Below are 20,156 nucleotides of genomic sequence, written 5' to 3' on the forward strand. Positions count from 1 at the left end.
GAGAAGGCAACCTCCCTGTGACTGTGACTCCCCATTCGTTTAGCTTCTATTTCAAAAATGGCGGCATCCTTCATCGATTAGAGACAGAGACAGACCTTCAGTGAGCGGAGGTTGGCCTGGGCGCGCGGCCGGCCGCGGGGGCGGAGCCGGAAAGCATCCACCCAAGATTCCGAGGAACGGTTTGCATCAACGGCCGCTTGTCCCCGTCGTTGTAATTAGGTGAGATTAATAGCTTTTTTTGCGAATAGATTAATAGACTTATTTTGAGGTCACGACGAGGGGAATATTGTAATCACAATACTGTTGCAAATCTCATATTGCCTCGTGAGACGGTTGCAAGCTCTCTAATTTGAATATATTCACAAATCACAATACTTAATTTATATGAATTACAAATCCATTTTTATCTTATAGTGTCTTCTAGGACATTTGAATGGTAATTTGGATAGTTATTTGTCCGCTGGCAATATGACGAGTTTGGCCGCAGGCCTGGTTTTATAACTTAATGTTTTTAAGTCTCAACTTCATTTTGGCCTATGAAACTAAATAAATACTTTCTCCGCCCCAAAATAAGTGTCAATCATTTAGTTTAAAATTTGTACACTAATTTAGTACAAAATCAGTGACACTTATTTCACTCTAAATTACATTTATATGATTTCTATGGTTATATTTTCACCACATCATTAATGTGGATTTGTGGTTTAAAAGTTTGATGTCGTTTTATATATTGTGTATCCGAACACCCGATTTTGGTTTCTAGGTTCGACACTCAGTCTCAAATTTGCCCAGACTTCACAAAAGTTCTGGCTCCGCCACTGGAAGAGCCCGAACCTGGATAAATCATGTGTCCTCCTGTGTCCTTCTTAGCGTCGCTCCTAGACTCCTAGCTTAGGATCCCCTACCTCGATATCTGCCGGTTTAGGTTCCGTCACCTTAACCGCATTGCCGCTGCCCAAGATTTGATTTTTACTGGCAAGGAGCTGCGAGAAGAGGATCTTGAAGCAGAGGAGTAACAGTGTTCAGTCAATCAAACCGGGAGTATGAGCAAGAGTACAATTTCTAGGAGACTGCAGTACAATTGTTCTCTTTGACTGCAGTTTATGATTACTCCAGTGGTCCAGTTCAAAATTATGATTACTGCAGTGCCGGCCGACGGACCGAGCTGACCTCACCACCAAAACAAATTCCAATGCGTAGTTGAACAACACTGCATGAGAATTCTCATACTGGAAACTACTCCTAGATTTTTGTGCTCCTTCACACTGACAAGTCAAATGTCATGGACAACTCCACACAGAAACACACAACACTGAACACACAACAAATTCCAACCTGTACTTACATAGTAATTGGTACCTCTAACACAGCACAGCTACCTGTACATATCTGCTGGACACTATAAACCATGAAGCTCTAAGGCTCTAAGGCACACACTTTCTCCTGGCACTACTGCTCCAAAAGAGGGATCAGATGAAACTATATCATCTGGGAGCCTCTATGCCCATTCCAGACATGTACGGCACCGTCGAGGGGGCTCCCGACGACGACGACGCGAGATCCCAAGGCATCGGAGCTGCTGCAGGTGGCATGTGCACGACCATATGCTCCGTTACGGCACGGTCCAGCACCAGTTCTTCCCTCCAGGTGCTTCGAAGAGCCTTCAGCCTGTCAGCCACCTGGGTCATGGAAGGCCTCTCTTCACCAATGGGGCCCAAGCACATCCTCCCCAGCTCGGCCACTTCTCCCAGCAGCGTCTCCGTCCCCGCGCGCACGATGCTCGGGTCCAGGATGTCCTCGAGGCTCTCCTCCTTCATTGCGAGCAGGAAGGACCAAACAAGGCTCTTGCCTTCCTTGGGCCCGTCGTTGTAGATAGCCGTCTTCCCTGTGATCAGCTCCAGCAGCACAACCCCGAAGCTGTAGACGTCGCTCTTCTCTGTCAGCTGCCGCTCCTGCAGGTACTCGGGGTCCAGGTAACCCAGGGTGCCCTGCACCAATGTCATGAACTGGGCCGCGTCCTTGGGGAGTGTCCTTGATGCCCCAAAGTCAGTCACCTTCGCCATGTAGTTCTCGTCCAAGAGAATGTTCATAGACTTGACATCCCCGTGCACTATAGGGTGGTTCATGGACAGATGCAGATACGCCAGTGCTTCGGCAGATTCTTGAGCGACCCTAAGACGGGTGTCCAGTGAGGGAGGTGGACTCCCATAGCTACGATGGATGAACTCAAACAAAGTGCCATTTGGGATGAATTCATAGACCAGTATGGGGACCTCCACTTCCAAGCAACACCCTAGAAGCCTGACCACATTCCGGTGGTTGGTCTGTGAAAGTATAATAATCTCCTGCACAAATTCATCAGTTTCGGCCACGTTCATTATCTTTGAGCGTTTCACGGCCACTACCCTGTCATCCTTCAGAATGCCCTTGTAGACAGTGCCATGACCACCCCTGCCCAGTTCTCTGCTCTTGTCAAAATCGTTTGTAGCCTTCTTCAGATCTTCTTGAGTGAATATCTTCAGTGTGTCGACTTGTTTTGACATAATTTGGCGATATAATATCTGACCACCATTCTGATCAAAGAACTTGTCCTTCTCCTTCGCAAGCTTCCTTTTCTGGTACTCAGCTCGTAGAGCAAAGATACAAACCATGAGGAAGATGGCACTGAAGGATATGCCTGAAAATCATGACAGTTAATTACCATCAGTTCAACTAGCGGCAGTGCCCACATTTGGCTAAAAACCAGTGCAACATATTGCCCATTGCTTTGCCATATGACATGTATATAAACTATACTTGGACTTGTATAATTGGTACAAAATATTTTGATTGCTAATAATCTCATTACCTAAGACCACCTTAAGAGCTTTCTTTGGGTCAGCGGGAACGCAGGGTATGCTCTTTGGATCATCGCTCCTGAATCCTGATGCGCAGAAACAGGTGTAGTTTCCAACGGTATTTGTGCATTTACCTTGGCAAGGATACAAGGACTGGTTTGGAGGTTCACACTCGTTGATGTCTGTCATTTCAAGGAAGTGAGGAGAATGTCAACATGGATAAAAAGAATATTCCATTCCACAAATAAAGCTGATAGAACAGAGAGTGTAGGCTGATTCTGTGGGACACATATATGTACCTTGGCACCCTCCTTGTAGATAGGGATTACCCTCATAACCTTCAGAGCAGTTGCAGCGGTATCCAGGGCCATTGGACACATCGACACATTTACTGTTCATGTCTTTGCAGGCATACTGTGATCCCATCTTGGTGGCTTCCGAACAACTTTCATTACCAACAACCCAATCAAGTACCAAAGGGACCCCATCTGTATATTTATTTAAGAAATTTGAAGAGCTGACATATGAACGATCGAACTTGAACCGGTCCTCCTCAGCGACGAATGAGTAGCTGCACGGGCTGAAAGACTGGCTTGTAGAGTTTTTAAATGTTAATGATGAAGATACGGTGTTGAAGGAGCTAATGTTTCCTGGCAAGGGGGTTTGGCAGCAACCCATGCCAACGCACTTTGTGCTATCATCCACGCTATTTGCATCAGTGCAGACTGAATAGCATGTGTTAACAATGGGGAACTCAAGCTGGTTCTTGCCCTTGGTGACTCCTAAGATCAATCCAAGTGTAGCACAACCGATCGATATCAACTTGTTCTTGGTGTTGGAAAGCTTATGAAAAGGATCAAGGCTTAAGCCATCCGAACCGTTGCCACTGGTGCCGTTGGTGTAGTTGCATTCCCATGATATGTGTGGGTTCAGAACACGAATCTCACCCACGGTAAGATTGATGTCCAGTACCCTAACTTCGGTTGAGGCCAGATACGCCCCGGTCTCATTGCATGTGACATTAAAGGGTTCTCGAAAGCAGCCTTCTCTGGTACCAAACGGGTACGGGATGTTGACGTTGCCACACTTATCTGGGCAGCCAGGCCAGGCCATGCTGATGCTCCCAGCAGACGCAGCGACATAGGTGGTAGTACTATGATGTAGGACTAGGGTGGCAGCAACAAGTAGTAAGAGCTTCTGACCTGTAGGCAATGACCAAGAGATGTCATATACATACCGATCTATGTGGGCTAGATGCATGTTATATTAGTGATATGGCCCCCAGAAAATAAAAGATTCATAATACATCATACAAGTCAATAAGAAATATTTAATTTATTTCAAAATATGTCAAAGCCATTCCTCCAGTCCAAACATCATTTAAGGAAAATCCCTTACAGCCCCAATCATACAGGACAGCTGAGTAGTCAATTAAGTTTGATCCCACAACTACAAATATTTTGACCCAGCAATATCTGAACTGGATGAAGAAAATAGAGTTAATTTCCTCTTATATAAAATTAAACATAAACTCTGCATGGGTTTCTGAATTTATTTCTGATTTCAAATCTTTTGCCATCGTTTAAATTCAAATTTGGTATAGATAAAAAAGAAACAAGAATAACAATTCAGACTCCATGCTTCTTTATGTTCTCGTTCTAGAAACTGTAGGGAAGGTACTACCTCTGATTTGTATTTATTTGTCATTTGGGTTTGTATTTATCTGTCATTTGGGTTTTCATATGAGACTTTTCAGACGAAGCACCTCTATTAATTATTTATCGACATCAATTTTAAAATCTTAAGTACATGTGTACTTGATATGGAAAAAATATATCAGAAAAATAATTAAATACAATCCCGTTTGTTGCTCTATTTGAATAAAGCTAAAATGGCACAATTGGTGGGTGGAGATAGGATCAGCACATTCTTGCCCACTATGATACATCATTTTCATTTTTAGTGATTTATATTGTATGTTTTTGCTGCTGTCCCCCTTTTCATGTTTCCGTTCTATTTTACATCTTGAACCACTCTTCTTTATTTGAGAAATAACCTTCCATATAACAGAATAACACTCTAATCCCTATTTGGCACCGCCTATTTCTTCATATCACTGCTTCGCGATTGCTTCCTTACTCTGAAATCTCCATCTCAGCTCAACCATTAAGTGCATAAAAGAGGCTTCTCCCCCTGTTTCGCACGAATGTATCTAAGGCAGTAGTAAACTAAAAGATCACCGCACACAGCAAACTGATTCTATTCTTGTTCAAGCAACGCAAAATGTACGAATTATCTATATTGTGTGCTTCCATTACGCCCCAATTTTCTTGTAAAAAAGACAGTTTCGAATTGGACGAGCTAAAGTTCTTCTTCAACCTCGGAGTCAGCAGCAGGTCAACGACACAAGACGAATTCTCCAGCCAAGAATAAATAAAATCGCCTGAATCGGCGTTGTGTAGTATGCGTTACTAGGGTTCGCCCTACCTTACAGGGAGGGTCTGGTAGCCCTGAGCGTAGAACGGCGCATCGGCCGAATACGGCCGCGGGGGAGCGGCAGGGCGGACTGCGCGTGACGCCGGAGGAGGCGGCCAGCGCCGGATACTCGGATCCGACGTGCCGGCGCCGGCTGCCGGAACTCGCCGGAGGTGGAGCAGGACCCTGAGGTTCCCATCGATGGCGCCGGGCATCTCGCCGGCGAGACGGCAACGGTGGGTGGGTGGGGGGGGGGGGGGTCACTTCGGTCAGGTCGGGTGGAGATGCCGGATGTTTACTCTCTTTTCTTTAGAGTTTTTTTTTTGAGAGGATGTTTACTCTTTTTTTTTTCTTCAACTGCCTTCGGGTACATCGGTCATTTTCAAAACGACATTTTGGAAGATGATAACAATTCGTGCCCGGAAAATATTATGGAAAAAATAGTACGATTTTTTTGAGGAAAAAAGGTATATTGTTTTTGTTTTGTTTTTTTTAAAGTATATTGTTGATTGGTAAACAATCTGAAATAATGCAGCATTGGATGGTAACTTGCTTGGGTAATTATTCCATAGAAAGTTATGGCTCGCGCGAAAATCCAAAAACAAGAGAGGCGCCTAGCACCGACTGATCTAGCGCCGAATCAGCCTCGCGCACCATCTGATATGGTCGAGTTCTGCCGTCTAACATGTTTGCCCAAAACGACCTTTACTTTTGCTAATAAATGTTTCTTGTCATCGATAAAGTAAAAGGCCAGCTTCGGTAGGGGAGTGCCGCACCGTCTTGGAATCTCAATTTAATCTCTATCATGCTAAGAATGTGTTGTACTTCTGGTTAACTTTTAAATATACTCGGATTCTTTTTCACAAATAAAGAAAGAATCACATTGGCATTTCTCTCTGACTTTGCCATGTTACTGAAAACGCCGCGTCTACGTCGGAAATTGCTTTTGGAGGCCTAGCTCCATGGAGGTCTTCAAATGCAAAATTCAAAATTCGTATTTTTACATTTCAGAAAATTTTGAAAAAAAAATACATACATGAAGGCTGAAACATATACAGACATGCACAAGTGTGTAAATTTTCATTTTTCAAGACGAAATACATTGAAATGAGACCTATGAAAAGAAAAAATATGAGGTTTTTTAACACATGATACTATTCATCCGTCCAGACCATGAATTTGTCTTTTTCCCATAGGTCGCATTTCAATTTATTTTATCTTGAAATTTTACACACATACACCCCATATCCTAGTTTTTTATTCTAAAACCGAAATTTTTGAATTTTTCAAAAATCCGGCCTCCTTGGAGGCTGAGATCCAAAACACCATACTCGCGTCTCCATCCTTTATTAATCCCTCTGTTCACTTTTATAAGCCCTTATAGACATTTCAGACAGCATACAAAACAGGTCAATTTCAGTTGTCTGAAACGACTTATAAAAATAAACGGAGGGAGTAGAAGATTCAATAAGGCTAATTGCACCCTAATCACAGATAGTAAAAGGCCAGGCATGAGGTACTTCCTCCGTAAATAAATATAAGAGCATTTAGAACACTAGTCTAATGATCTAAACATCCTTATATTCTTTTACAGAAGGAGTAAGTTATTATTATTGTGGAAAAGAAAAGGAAATCCTCTCGAAGAAAAGAGGACATTGGTGCTGTGACAACAGACCCAGTGGCGGAGCTAGACGAAAGTCACTGGGGGGCGAAACGAAAACCATCAATATTGGGGGGGGGGGGGGGGGGGGGGGGGCAAACGTTAAAAAACTTCTAATTTGTGCCTCCTTAAAAAAATTTCTTCAGAAATTGAGCCAAGGCTGGGGGGCAGCAGCCCCCCCTGGCCCCAACATAGCTCCGCCACTGAACAGACCCGCTATCGTTAAGAAAGATATGTAGGACTACTGTAGTTTGTTCCACTGCCCAAGCACCCGAAATGGGAGCACCAGGTTGCACGCGCGTAACGAGCCTGGACGGCATGAGAGCGCTCTAGCAAGAAGAGAAAGAAGAGAAGGGACATGGTGGCGCTTCTTACCGGCGATCAGTAGCCAGACCATGGCCGGAGGCTGGAGCTTCCGCCGCCGTCGCCGACCCTCCACCCCCCACCACGGCCGGTGGCTGTGCGCGAGCGCGGCGCGCGGGCGAGAGAGAGGACCAGCTAGGGAGGTCGCGCTTATGTTATGTCATCTACGACGAGATGAACTGAGACGCAGTCAAGCAGCCTCCCCTCGTACTCGTACTGCTACTAGTACTGACCAAAACCGCGTGTGGTGGGTGGGCAGGAGGAAGCGGGAGCTGACCGCAGGCAGGTCATCGCCTGGCCACTGTTTTGGTACACTACAACTATAGCGCAGCTTTCTCAGCCGGTGTCGAGTCGTATAATTAAACTCGGCCCGTCAACGGCGTCGCCGGCCGGTGCCCGGCGTGACAGAATCCGGTGCCACTTCAACTCTGACCAAGGACCCGGTTTTTTTTCTTTTCTTTTTTGTCGAGGCGACCCGCTCTTCCTCCTGGCTAGCTGCTGGTATTTGACCCGCTCCTAGCGATCCTTTCTCTTCAACCCCTCAAAAAGAAAAAAGAAAAAAAAACGATCCTTTCTCTCCTTTTTCTTTTTCGATTTTCTTTTGGCATAGCATGCCATTTTTTCTGTTGTGGCATGTCAATTGCCAACCATGTAGGCAACACCCCCTTCTATATCATGCCAATTTCCCCTGCAGCAGAATTTGCCGTGTTGTAATTTTCATAGCATGACACATTTCTCTCCGCGCACGACATGGCAAACACTGGACACATCACAGATTTGACGAGCGGCCCACCCCCATGTCTCTGCTTTTTGTTCTATAATGGAAGTTAGGGCAACTTTAACGCGGATCATCAAACCGATCAAGTCACCGCGGCGCTTCGCTATCGACGGGAGTGACGCCTACCATTGAATGAAATATTCCACCTAAAAATGACTCCTATACAACTTATTGCGGCGAAGTGAAAAAAAATATGCCACAAGGACCTATCAATTTTACCGGTAGGAACTTGTTGGACCGTCTTATTGGGTCATTTTGATATATACGCTGCTCCTTAATTAATTTTATAGCCCTTTCACTCAACTAATATGTTAGATTTGGATTTGGTTCGATCGGATCAAGGATTTCTTAAGGAGCTCTCCCATTCAATTGAGACAATAGATTTTGAATTTGATTCATGATCTTGACTGGGTCAACAATTTCTCAAATTAATCGACAGCAGCCAGCCTAACTTTCGTGCATCCTCTCATCACATAGAATTTTTTTCTCCTAACAACACCATCTTCCCCACACGCCAAACCAATAATAAACAAGCGAACCAACATGTGGTTGGATGGTTAGAGGGACAGTGATATCTCTAGCCCATCAGAGTTCAAGTCATGGTGCTCGCATTTATTTCTGGATTTATTTCAGGATTTCCGGCGATGCGCTTGACGTTCACGTCGATGACGAGGCGTCTACGGTGAATTCGTAAATCGCTTGCGTCTGTATTGTGTTAAAAGAAAAAAAAACCGCACATCATAGTCTTTAGAAGATTTATGCGAAATGGCATTCTGAGTCACAGACGGGAAAAGAGCATGACATGCACCCCTTGTCCTCTCAACCACCACGGGCAACTCCTCAATCAAAATGGAAAAAAGTTGGGAAAAAGAAGAAAACATTCTCAACACGGTTTCATCATGTACGAGCTTGTACTAGTAAGAGTGAGCTAAAGGAAACCATTGCAAACACTTGAAAAAGTAGGAACATGCATGTATGGAGACTGCAAGCGGAAAGCAACAGAATGAAGTGTTCCCAGGCGAAATGAGACTCCTCTTACCCGCAAGCAGTGAGCGACCCATGGCTGAAGCCGCCCGCCGCTGGGCTTCGGTTGTCGACCCTCCCTCCACCGGTGAGCAGTGAGTGCCTCCCTGTGTGGCCTGGGCCGGCGCGCGAGGGAGGAAGAAGCAATTAAGCAAGGAGATGGCGTTTATGTACGATGAGATGAGATGAGATGAACAGAGAGACGCGGTCATAGTCAGGCAGCGAGCCTCCCCCTTTGGAGGTAGTAGTACTAGTAATCAAAAGTCCAAAACCGTGTGTGGGATGGGCCGCAGGGGGGAGCTGACTGCGAGTTGGTCATCGCCTTACTGTTGTTTTGTAATAGCAGTAGTATGATTTGCGTGGTGCTTCTTCAGGCGGCAAGTTCCCGTCATCTTCTTCCTTCTTCTTATTTTTTTTTATTAAACTCTCCAGTATCAATTCAATGGTGACGCTGGCGTGGTTGAACATGGACATATGGCGCTGCTCCTCCCTGCTCCGTGAATCATGACGCAGGGCTTTCTGTCCAGGAGACCCGCTCTTCTAAATCAAATGAACATTGCAAGCTCTGGCTCAGGTTCAGTATGCCTAAATCAAATGGTTTCGGAGATCCTAGGTTCAGTGTCATTGCAAGCTCTGGCTCCATTTTTCAGCCTCAGTTTCATGTTGGAGTGTGTAACAAATTAGAAAATGACCAGTTAGATGGGTGCCTAATTTCCTGTTTGGTTCATGTATTGCCTCTTATTTTTATTTGAACTATCAGATCATCTGTGGTTTATGGATTCTTTATCAGTTCTATGAGCCTGACAGGTTGTTGCTACATTTTCTGTTTGGCTCATGCATTGCTTTTCCTTTTTGTTTGTACTATCGAATCATCTGTAGTTAATGGATTGCTTATTAGTTCTAGGTGTCTGGCAGGCTGTACACTGCGTGGGCCCTATAATCATATTATTAACAAATAATATTTGAGCTTTGCAGTGTATTCGAAGATGAAATGAGCCCTTTTTCCCATGCTTGGCTGATGTGTTGTTAGTACTTATTTCCTGCTTTGTTTTTAGGTTTTGTAGATGGTGGCCTTACAGGCTGTGCTCCAAATGGGTAAAAGGAAGTTTCTACTTGCTGTTCTAAGATTCAAACATCAGGCACATACATAATATATCATCTCTTATGACTCCGATGGTTTGTATCCTGGAAGCAATTCGGGTCCTCTGTTTTTCAAGCAGCTTGTGTCTTATGCATGATTAGGGGGTTATATACTACACTTTTTATTTTAAATGCGACCATATAGACATAGCAACCAAGCTATATTATAAATTCTATTAGTATCTTTTTCATTGTTGATGCGTTCTTCCAAAAATCTTGGTGCCCAATATTCTGCTTGGATGTAGGATTCATTATAGCTATTTCAATAGTCCTCCCGGCCAGGCGAATATGCAGTGAATAGCGACCTTGCACCGAGGGTAAATCTTGCTGTTGGCTACATATTGTACCATAGCTAGAAATTGTATTTTCACTTTGTAATCCAAAGAATTAGCATTTTGTTCTTTTCCGCAACTTTTTCATATGTAGGGCCTACATGTTCTGGCAGCTAATTGAAAGAAACTATCTCCAGTTCTGCCAAACACTACCGTAGTCACGTGTCCTATTTTTTAGTAATTAGCAGCACAAGGAAACTGATAGGTGTTGCACGCACAATTCCCCTTTGGTGTCGTGCAGATTGTAAAATCAACAAGTACCCTGATTTTGGTGCCAGACATATGATTCAGTTCTGCATGATGCGCTTGTTATAGGAGAAAATCAGTTTGCCAATATTATTTTCCTACTAATTGATATACACATGTTTACGTACACTGTACCAGTTGCATGGATGTACCAATTGTTGTCCAGTAACCTTTGAAAGTTAACACAAAGAATCTGCACCCTAGGATAATTGCAAGGAAGGGAATCACATATGTGAGTGCCCTTCAGAAAACCCAGTGGCACGTGGCATATCAGAAGGAACCAAAATTGTAATCCCCAAGTGCGCCGAGCACTTTCTATTCTGGAGGAAGATGAGCTTGAGAGTTGAGAGGTGGGTTATAGTAACTATGCTCATGAATCTCCATTTGCCATACTTGAAAGTTGAGATATGTAATATCCGTTGGGTTATATAAGCATGTTAAGATAGACTAATATGCACAAAATTTTGCATGGAATGCTTCTAATATGCTACCTAATAATAAGGCAGTTCCCATTTTAACAAATTTCATGGTGAATCATAAATCTTCATATGTGCACACATAGTGTAACCTCTTTCCTGTAAGCATCCAGGCTTTTGATTGATTGGTTTGAGGTGCAACCATGCCTATCAAATGAGGAACACGTTACCCTTCTCAGCCACCCAAAAATACTTTTACCTTCAGTACTCGATGTAGCATGCATTCCCTTTTTCATTATCACCCAGTGGTGGCCTTAGAAAGAAAAGCTTGCATTACATTTTTGTGATGTACTAATTATTATGACCTGGTCTAATTATTATAAATCCTTCGACCTATGTAATGTACTCCTGATACTATTATATCATGCTGCATTTCCTGTGATATATCAAATATCTATCCTTTGTCCTAAACAAGAGGCCTTACAGTTATACTGAGCAATACTGATTTGGTCAGTATATAATATTGCAATGCTTATAACCCTTTGGTCAGTGGCCCATCTGAATTGAGATGCATCATAGTTATCTTAATATTATTTGTTTTGTTTCTTACCCACTGATCCATCCCACACAGCAAGTATTCTTCCTGAGAACTATGCTCAGATAGTTGAATATATTATTTTGTACTTAATTGTTGAAAGATGGATTTGTATTACTAATGCTGAGATGGGCATTACATTTTTCTTTCAAGGGAACAGACCAAACTTACTGCAACTTTATTTGTAAATATTTGAAATTTATATTATGTCTCTTATGTGATCTCAGATGACTTCTTTTTTGTGTGGGGACCTCAAGCTACCTTTAGTGACTTACAAGCTATCAACCAAGAGTTTTCCCTGCTTTTGGAGCCTGCTAAGCTATCAACAAACAAAGAGGTTGCCCCTTCTCTTGCTAATGAAATATGTGTTTACCAGAATTTTTGTTATTATCAGAAGAGGGTTATATTTTTATGGGAGGCTGCATTTGTAATGGTTCAGTATTTCTAAAGGGGTACATTTATTTGTAGGTACTATGCTGAGACTGAAGAGGATGCTAGCCAGCGGCCCACCTCTCTTGCCGTCGCCGCTGAGCCGCCATGTCTCCTTCAGAGGCTTATTGTATTGCTACATGTTTATGCTTCTTATCCACTCACCCATTGTAGTGTAGGTTTGTGTTCTTGGATTTCTTTCCCTCCATTTCTTATTTTTGGCGAGCGGGTGAGCTAATTGGGCTATTTTCCTCTATGATTTTGACTGGGTCAACAATTTCTCAAATTAATCGACAGCATCCACCCTAAGTTAAAAGAAAAAAAACCGCACGCACATCCTAGTCTTTAGAAGATTTATGCGAATACCCTAAAAAAAGATTTGTGCGAAATGGCACTCTCAGTCACAGACAGGAAAAGAGCATGGCACGCACCCCTTGTCCTCTCAACCACCACAGGCAACTCCTCAATCAAAAAGGGAAAAAGTTGGGGAAAAAGAAAGAGGACATTCTCAACGCAAGGATTCATCATGCATGTACGAGCCTGCCTCTAGTAAGAGCTAAAGGAAACCATTGCAAAAACTTGAAAGAGAAAGACCATGCATGTATGAAGACTGCAAGCGGAAAGCAACAGAATTAAGTGTTCCCAGGCGAAATGAGATTCCTCTTACTACGTACGTACCCGCAAGCAGTGAGCAGCCCATGGCTGGAGCCGCCGGCCCGCCGCGCTTCGGCTGTCGTCGACCCTCCCTCCCTCCCTCCCTCCGCCGGTGAGCAGCGAGTGCCTCCTTGTGCCTGTGTGGGCCGGCGCGCGAGAGAGGGGGAAGCAAGCAGGGAGATATATGGCGTTTATGTACGATGAGATGGGATGAGACCCGCTCCACCACGCACGTGCCCCTCCTCCTCCTAGCTGGCTATATATTGACTCGCCCTAAAGGATCCATGCCCAAAGTTCAACCTAAAATACGATGATCCCGCCTTATAAACCCGGTTGGAGACTTGGAGGGAGTATGAATGAGATAGTTAGCTACTATCCTACTGCTCTGATTGTTTGCTTGCAAACATATATGAACTTGTGGTCGTTGATCGCCCTGAAAAAGTTGGTGACAAAAAAAAAAGAAATCGATGCGTCAGTTGTACAGTAGCATTAATTAATCAGTATTTAGGAGTATCATAAAGCTGTCGATAACAACACGAAAAATGGGGACAAGGCGATGTGCTACATTTTCGACAGGGTCACTCACCACCAATGTTGGGAAGAAATAAACTTGAAATTTGACACAATTCATTCATAGGAACACAAAATTCAGTTACCATGACAGAAAGAAAGGACCTTGAGATTTGACACGATTCAGAGTCATATCATAGGTCAGGAACACAAAATTCAGTTAGGCATGCATAGTTGAGCAACATTGCAAACTGAAATCTGGTGGTCCATGTGCGAATTCTCATACTGAAAACATGAAGACTGAGTTTTGTGTTCCCTCGCACCCGAAACTGAGAACTCACATGCCGCATAGCCCGTCGTGGCAAGCTCCACCGATGAAACGCAGAACACACACAGGTCCCATGAGAACATTTACTTAGCTACTTGGTACTTCTAGCACGGTAGATTAATTTGTCATTTTTGGTGAAAGGCTCAAACGTAACTACTCCATCATCTGGGCGTCTCTATGCCTATTCCAGACATGTACGCCTCCATCGAGGAGGATCCTGAAGACGGAGGGCACCAAGCCGCCACAGCCGCAGGCGACGAGCACACAACCAGACACTCTGTTTTGGCATGCCCCAGCGCCAGTTTCTCCCTCCAGGCGCTTCGCAGGGCCTTCAGCTTGTCGGCCACCTCGGTCATGGAAGGCCTGTCCTCACCCCTGGGGCCCAAGCACATCCGCCCGAGCTCGGCGACTTCTCGCAGCAGCGCCTCCATCCCCGCACGCGCGATTCTCGGGTCAAGGATGCCCTCGAGGTTCTCAATCTTCATGGCGAGCAGGAAGGATGACACGAGACTCTTGCCTTCCTTCAGGCCATCGCGGTAGATGGCCTTCTTCCCCGTGATCAGCTCCAGCAGCACGGCCCCGAAGCTGTACACGTCGCTCTTCTCTGTGAGCTGCCGCTCCTGCAGGTACTCAGGGTCTAGATATCCCAGGGTGCCCTTCACCAGCGTCATGAACTGGGACTCGTCCTTGGGGAGCATCCTCGACGCCCCAAAGTCCGTCACTTTCGCCATGTAGTTGTCGTCCAAGAGGATGTTCATGGACTTGACATCTCCGTGGACTATATGGTGGTTAGTGGACAGATGCAGATAGGCCAGCGCTTCTGCCGATTCTTGAGCGATCCTGAGACGGGTGTCCAGCGAGGGAGGTGGACTTCCGTGGCTACCATGGATGAACTCAAAGAGAGTGCCGTTCGAGATGAACTCGTAGACCAGTATGGGGACCTCCACCTCTAAGCAGCACCCTAGAAGCCTGACCACATTCCGGTGGTTGGTCTGTGAAAGTATAATTATCTCCTGCACGAATTCGTCGGTCTGCTCCACGTTCATGATCTTCGAGCGTTTCACAGCCACTACCCTGTTATCCTTGAGAATGCCCTTGTAGACAGTGCCATGACCCCCCTTGCCCAGTTCTCTGCTCTCGTCAAAATCGTTTGTAGCCTTCTTCAGATCTTCTTGAGTGAATATCCTCAAAGTATCGACTTGTTTTGACATAATTTGCTGATATAATATCTGACCACCATTCTGATCAAAGAATCTTTCCTTCTCTTCCGCCAGCTTTCTTTTCTGATACTCAGCCCATAGAGCGAAGATAAAAACCATGAGGAAGACAGCACTGACGGATAAGCCTGAAAATAATGAAGGTTAAATACCATCAGTTCAACGGGTAGATATTGACCACATTTGGCTAAAACACAATGCAGCATGTTGCTATACACACCCTTTAGTCTGCTGTATGACATGAATGCGAACTGTTCATGGACTTACATAACTGGCATAAGAAGTGCAAAAGAGATTTCAAATTACTATATTTAAGCAGTGTGGTGCACAACAGGTGTGCAATCCTTAACTATCCCATTACCTATGACAAACCTCTGAGCTCTGTACAAACCGTACTCTAGTTGCCTAGTTGGCCTTGTATGACTCGCATAAAAAAGTACAGAAAAGCTTTTTGTTTATGGTCAATAAGTATGTGAACATTTGGTGTGCAAAATATTTTGATTGCTTATAACACCATTACCTAAGACCACCTTCAGTGCTTTGTTTGGGTCAGCTCGAACGCAGGGTATGCTCCTTGGATCATCGCTCCTGAATCCTGATGGGCATGAACAGGTGTAGCTACCGTGGGTGTTTATGCAATTACCTTTGCAAGGATACAAGGACTGGTTTGGAGGTTCGCACTCATTGATGTCTGTCAATTCCAACTCGAGGACGTGAGGGGAATTTCAACATGAATCAACAGAAATCACATTCCATGAACACTAAAACTGACAGGAACAAGAATATATCTGGAATTTTGGCGATGCATATTCATACCTTTGCACCCTCCTTGCAGATAGGGATTGCCCTCATAACCTTGAGAGCAGTTGCAGCGGTAACCGGGGCCATTAGACACATCAATGCATTCACTGTTCATGGCTTGGCAGGCATACTGTGATCCCATCTTGCTGGTTTCAGAACAACTTCCATTACCAGCAACCCAATCAAGTACCACAGGAACTCCATCTGCATATCTACTTGCGAAATCAGTAGAGCTAGCATATGAAGGATCGAACTTGAACCACTCCTCCTCAACAACGAAAGCGTAGCTGCACGGGCTGAAAGACTGGATGGTTGAGTTGTATATATCTAGTACTGGCATGGATGTGGTGTTAACGGAACTGACATTTCCTGGAAATGAGGACTGGCAGCAACCCATTCCAGCGCACCCAGAGCTATTATCCACATTACTTGCGTCAGTGCAGTATGAAAAGCATGAGTTAACAATGGGGAATTCAAGCTGGTTCTTGCCCTTGGTGACTCCTACGACCATTGCAAGCGTAGCACAACCGACTGATGTCAACTTGTTCTTGGTGTAGGAAAGCTTATGAGAAGGATCAAGAATTAAGCCTTGCGAATCACCGCCAGTACTATTGGTGCCATTGGTGTGGTTGCATTGCCATGCTATGTATGGGTTCTGAACACGAATCTCACCTAGAGTAAGATTGATGTCCAGTATCCTTACTTTGGTGGAGGCCAAATATGCCCCGCTCACATTGCATGTGACATTAAAGGGTTCCTGGAAGCATCCATTTCCGGTGCCGAACGGGTACGGGATGCTGACGTTACCGCACTTGTCTGGGCAGCCGGGCCGTGCCATGCTGATGATCCCAAACCCAGCCCCATAAGCGGTAGCACTATATTGCAGGGTCAGCATGGCAGCGACAAGTAGTAAGAGCTTTAGACCTGTAGGCAAGGGCCAAGAGATGTATCATGTACATATTTATCTATCTACTCTGGATGCATGTTTATACTGTCGCTATGGGACATTTGGCCCCACAAATACAAAAAAAAAGTCCTAATACGGCGAGTGAGTAGATAACATATATTTGCTTTCTTGCAGAATATGCCAAAGCCCCTCCAATCCAAGCACCATGTAAAGAAAATGTCATAGAAGTCCATTCATAAGGAATACATCAGTAGTTAGTTAAGAGTTTGATCCCACTAGTACAAACGTTTTGACCCAACAATATCTGAATCAGATGAAGAAAATAAAGTTAATGCTCGTCTTATATAACAAAGCATCAACTCTGTATGTCTCCCTTAGCTATTATTCTCTGATTTCAAGTTTTGTTTCACCATACAAGAGTTTTAATTTCACATCTTCATTATGCGTCTATGCTGGGGAGCAGGCCAAAAAGGAGAAGTCTGCAGTCCAGACTCTAGACTCCATGTTTCTTTCTATCTCATTCTAGAAACTGTCGGGAAAATATTACCTCTAATCCAAAAAATATATATGGCTTGTTTCAGTTTATGACTTTGGATTTTTCTATGCAACTTTTCAGATGAAATATCTAAATTAATAGTTTATTGGCATTGATTTTACGAATTTATAACTACATAAAAACTAAAATAAGTAGCAACTAGTTTGTTGCTCTCTGTTTATAAACCTAAAATGGCACATCGGGTGGCTGGGGATAGGACCAGGGACCACCACATGCTTGCCAACCACAACACACAGATTTTAGCGATTTATTAATGGATGCATTTTCTTTTTCTATGGTCCGAGCAGCCCTTTTCATACTTTTGTTCCATCTTGCATGTTGGAACGAAGAATTTGTAGAAATAATCTTCTACGCAACAACTAGCACTCTAACCCCCCATTCGCCACAGGAAAAACAGCCTATTTCTTCCATCCCACCATCTCCTGAATTTGGTTCCTTACATGCCATCATCACTCTGAAACCACCATCTCAGCCCAACCATCAAGTGGATAAAAAATCGTTTTGCTACTGATTTCACATGTACGTAGTCAACCAAAATCCACACTAACCTGTAAAATGGTTTTCTCTAGCAATATAAAATGTATGCACTATCTATTCTTGTGCTGGCCATGTGCGCGCTGGAAAAAAGTATTAGGCAATTTCGAACTGGATAAGCTCCTGATTTCCCCAAATGCTCGGAGCTTGCAGAGTTGCAGTGCACTACAACAACGGCACACAGGATAAATTCCCCGGCAAAAAGTAAATAAAATCGCGTCCCAGGCCCGGTCGATGCGTCGTGCTCGAATCACACGCGCCAGCTCCGATAAGCAAGTAACTGCATCGTACGGCTAGGGTTTCCCGTACCTCACAGGGCCTGATAGCCCGGCGCCGTGGCACGACGGCGGGTAGTGTCGGGTAATCAGATTCCGCGTGTCGACGGCGGCTGGAGGAACCATGGCGAGAGGCGGATGGGGACCCGGCGGTGCCGCACTGGTGGTGGCGGCGCGGGCCTCTGCGTCGCCGTCAGGCATCTCGCCGGCCTGGCGTGCTGGGTGGGGAATTGGGAGAGCTCCTTTTTTTTAGGGGTTTTTTGGGAGAGCTCCTAATCGGCGCCTGTAGCGCCAGTTTTCATTCTAGCGCACAGAGCATCCCCCACTGGGCCAGCCCATTTGCGGAGCCTGTAACGGGGGCGGAGTACCGTGGGGTCTGTGTTGCGTCTCGAATGTACTGCAGCGACCTCAGTCTTTGTAGCGACACGGGGTACTGTAGCAATTCGAAACAAGTTTGCTCGTTTGAAAAAAAAAATAAAAAAAGTCCATGCATTTTTTCCAAATTGTTCATGAGTTCAGAAAAGGTTCATGAATTTCAAAAAAAGTTCATAAATTTGAGAAAAATGTCATGAACTTTCAAAAATTCCACAATTTAATGGTGTTCATGAATTTTAAAAATTGCATGGATTTGAAAATTGTTCATGAAAACTAAAAAATCTCAAAATTGAAAATGTTCATAATTTTCAAATAAGTTTACAATTTTAAAATGATATTTAAAATTAAAATAAGAAAAAGGAAAGATAAAGGAAAAACAAAAAAAACAAAAAAAGTGGAAGAAACCAGAGAACACCAAGCCCAAAAACCGGAGGGAAAGGTTACCAGAACCAATGGGAGGAATAATGGGTTGGCAGCCCATTTATGTCCTAGCGAACCGTGGGTGTGCACCTTCTACCCGTAATGCTATAAGTAGTGCTTAAGGCGCTAATATGATCTGACGGGGATTTGGACATAGGAGGAAGGTTTTTTTTTGTGATGGCTAGATTGACCCAGACCTGGCCATATGGGCCGACATGGCACAACCCATCGATAAAAAGGTCATGCCGGCCCGAAGGCCTGAGCTGGAGGACCAGCCTGCCACATAACTTAAAAGAAACGACCTACGACTTCTTGACTGTGGGCCGACCAATGTTAAAAGGGTCAAAATAACCTAAAAGGACCGAAATAGCTCAATTGACCCCTAAAAAGGCCAAAACAGTCAAAAAGAGTCAAGATGGTCCATAAAAGGCCAAGGCAACACTATCCTAAAAGAGACGAAACAACCCTAAAAAGGCCGCGCAATTTGAAGGGGTCATGTCGTGCCCGACCTTAAGGCCTGGCGGGCTGAAGGCCGGTCCGGCCCTTTTATTCACACGTCGTGCCGGGCCAAAAATCCATGCCCACGGGTTGGCCTTACAAGTACGGCCCATATGACGAAGTTTGATTGACCCGTAGCCCTATGTCTTCTTCCGGATGAAGGTTTATATCAAGATTACGAATAGAAGGGGGACCTTACTGCAACCAACAAGTTGCTCTTCCAAATTGTCTAAAAAAAGTTGCTCTTCCAATCCCGTAGGGACGTGGCTCCCCTGAGGTGCCGTTCGCCCACTGACATGTGGACCTGGCCCCACACGTCAGTGGGCCAACGGTAGGGTGTAGTATGTGAGAGGATCCGTCTCCATCCCATAGATGTTCCAATCTATGAAGAAACTATTATATTAAAAAACGGGAGATCAATTTGGGCCTTGCCCGCGCTTCTCTACTACAATGCCATTTTAGAGAGCTTTAAAAAGAAAACAACCATTCTACTACAATGCCATTTAATAGACCTTTAAAAAGAAAACAACCATTTTAGGGTGTATGGAACTACAGTATTACTTGCCAAGACATTCATGTTGCTAGTACATTGAGAACTGTTTCACACAGGGGTGAAATTAAGGACGAAGTCGAACGGCAGAAGATAGTTACCGGTAGCCGCAGGCAGTGACCAAGCCATGGGCTTCAGCCTTGAGCAGCTCAGAGTCTTGGGAGTGAAATGCACTCGTCTCGTTCGTCCACCTGAAATTAGGATAGGATAGGATGATCCTGGAGAACAACCAACACC

At 44.5% G+C, this 20,156-nt stretch overlaps 2 protein-coding genes across 3 annotated transcripts; both read right to left on the reverse strand.

The window, feature by feature from the left end:
- Positions 1 to 1,181: 1,181 nt before the first annotated feature.
- LOC123148307 (wall-associated receptor kinase 3) lies at positions 1,182 to 7,532 on the reverse strand. 2 transcript variants are annotated; one of them, XM_044567693.1, is made up of 4 exons: positions 7,348 to 7,532; positions 3,137 to 4,039; positions 2,849 to 3,019; positions 1,182 to 2,677 (listed from the first exon to the last, which is right to left on the reverse strand). In XM_044567693.1, exons 1-4 carry the CDS (start codon positions 7,367 to 7,369, stop codon positions 1,485 to 1,487), a joined length of 2,289 nt encoding a protein of 762 aa, XP_044423628.1. In that variant the 5' UTR covers positions 7,370 to 7,532; the 3' UTR covers positions 1,182 to 1,484. The 2 variants fall into 2 exon arrangements, with proteins under 2 accessions (XP_044423628.1, XP_044423630.1); XM_044567695.1 differs by lacking the exon at positions 7,348 to 7,532 and adding an exon at positions 5,325 to 5,636 and having other exon boundaries at positions 1,185 to 2,677.
- Positions 7,533 to 13,558: 6,026 nt separating this feature from the next.
- On the reverse strand, positions 13,559 to 18,359 carry LOC123148308 (wall-associated receptor kinase 3). Its single transcript, XM_044567696.1, has 4 exons — positions 18,111 to 18,359; positions 15,820 to 16,728; positions 15,524 to 15,694; positions 13,559 to 15,131 (listed from the first exon to the last, which is right to left on the reverse strand). Exons 2-4 carry the CDS (start codon positions 16,697 to 16,699, stop codon positions 13,948 to 13,950), a joined length of 2,235 nt encoding a protein of 744 aa, XP_044423631.1. The 5' UTR covers positions 16,700 to 16,728; positions 18,111 to 18,359; the 3' UTR covers positions 13,559 to 13,947.
- Between the last annotated feature and the right edge of the window lie 1,797 nt (positions 18,360 to 20,156).

Source organism: Triticum aestivum, chromosome 7A (assembly GCF_018294505.1).
Source record: "Triticum aestivum cultivar Chinese Spring chromosome 7A, IWGSC CS RefSeq v2.1, whole genome shotgun sequence".
In the NCBI taxonomy this organism is placed as follows: Eukaryota; Viridiplantae; Streptophyta; class Magnoliopsida; order Poales; family Poaceae; genus Triticum; species Triticum aestivum.

What these genes read in the sequence shown, in the direction of transcription:
- LOC123148307 (XM_044567693.1), bottom strand. Translation starts at nt 7,369, where the DNA reads ATGGTCTGGCTACTGATCGCCG. An exon ending in TCTACAAGGAGGGTGCCAAG is followed by an intron (nt 3,020 to 3,136) that starts GTACATATATGT and finishes TTGAAATGACAG; the next exon opens with ACATCAACGAGTGTGAACCT. An exon ending in AGCTCTTAAGGTGGTCTTAG is followed by an intron (nt 2,678 to 2,848) that starts GTAATGAGATTA and finishes CATGATTTTCAG; the next exon opens with GCATATCCTTCAGTGCCATC.
- LOC123148308 (XM_044567696.1), bottom strand. Translation starts at nt 16,699, where the DNA reads ATGCTGACCCTGCAATATAGTGCTACCGCTTATGGGGCTGGGTTTGGG. An exon ending in TCTGCAAGGAGGGTGCAAAG is followed by an intron (nt 15,695 to 15,819) that starts GTATGAATATGC and finishes TGGAATTGACAG; the next exon opens with ACATCAATGAGTGCGAACCT. An exon ending in AGCACTGAAGGTGGTCTTAG is followed by an intron (nt 15,132 to 15,523) that starts GTAATGGTGTTA and finishes CATTATTTTCAG; the next exon opens with GCTTATCCGTCAGTGCTGTC.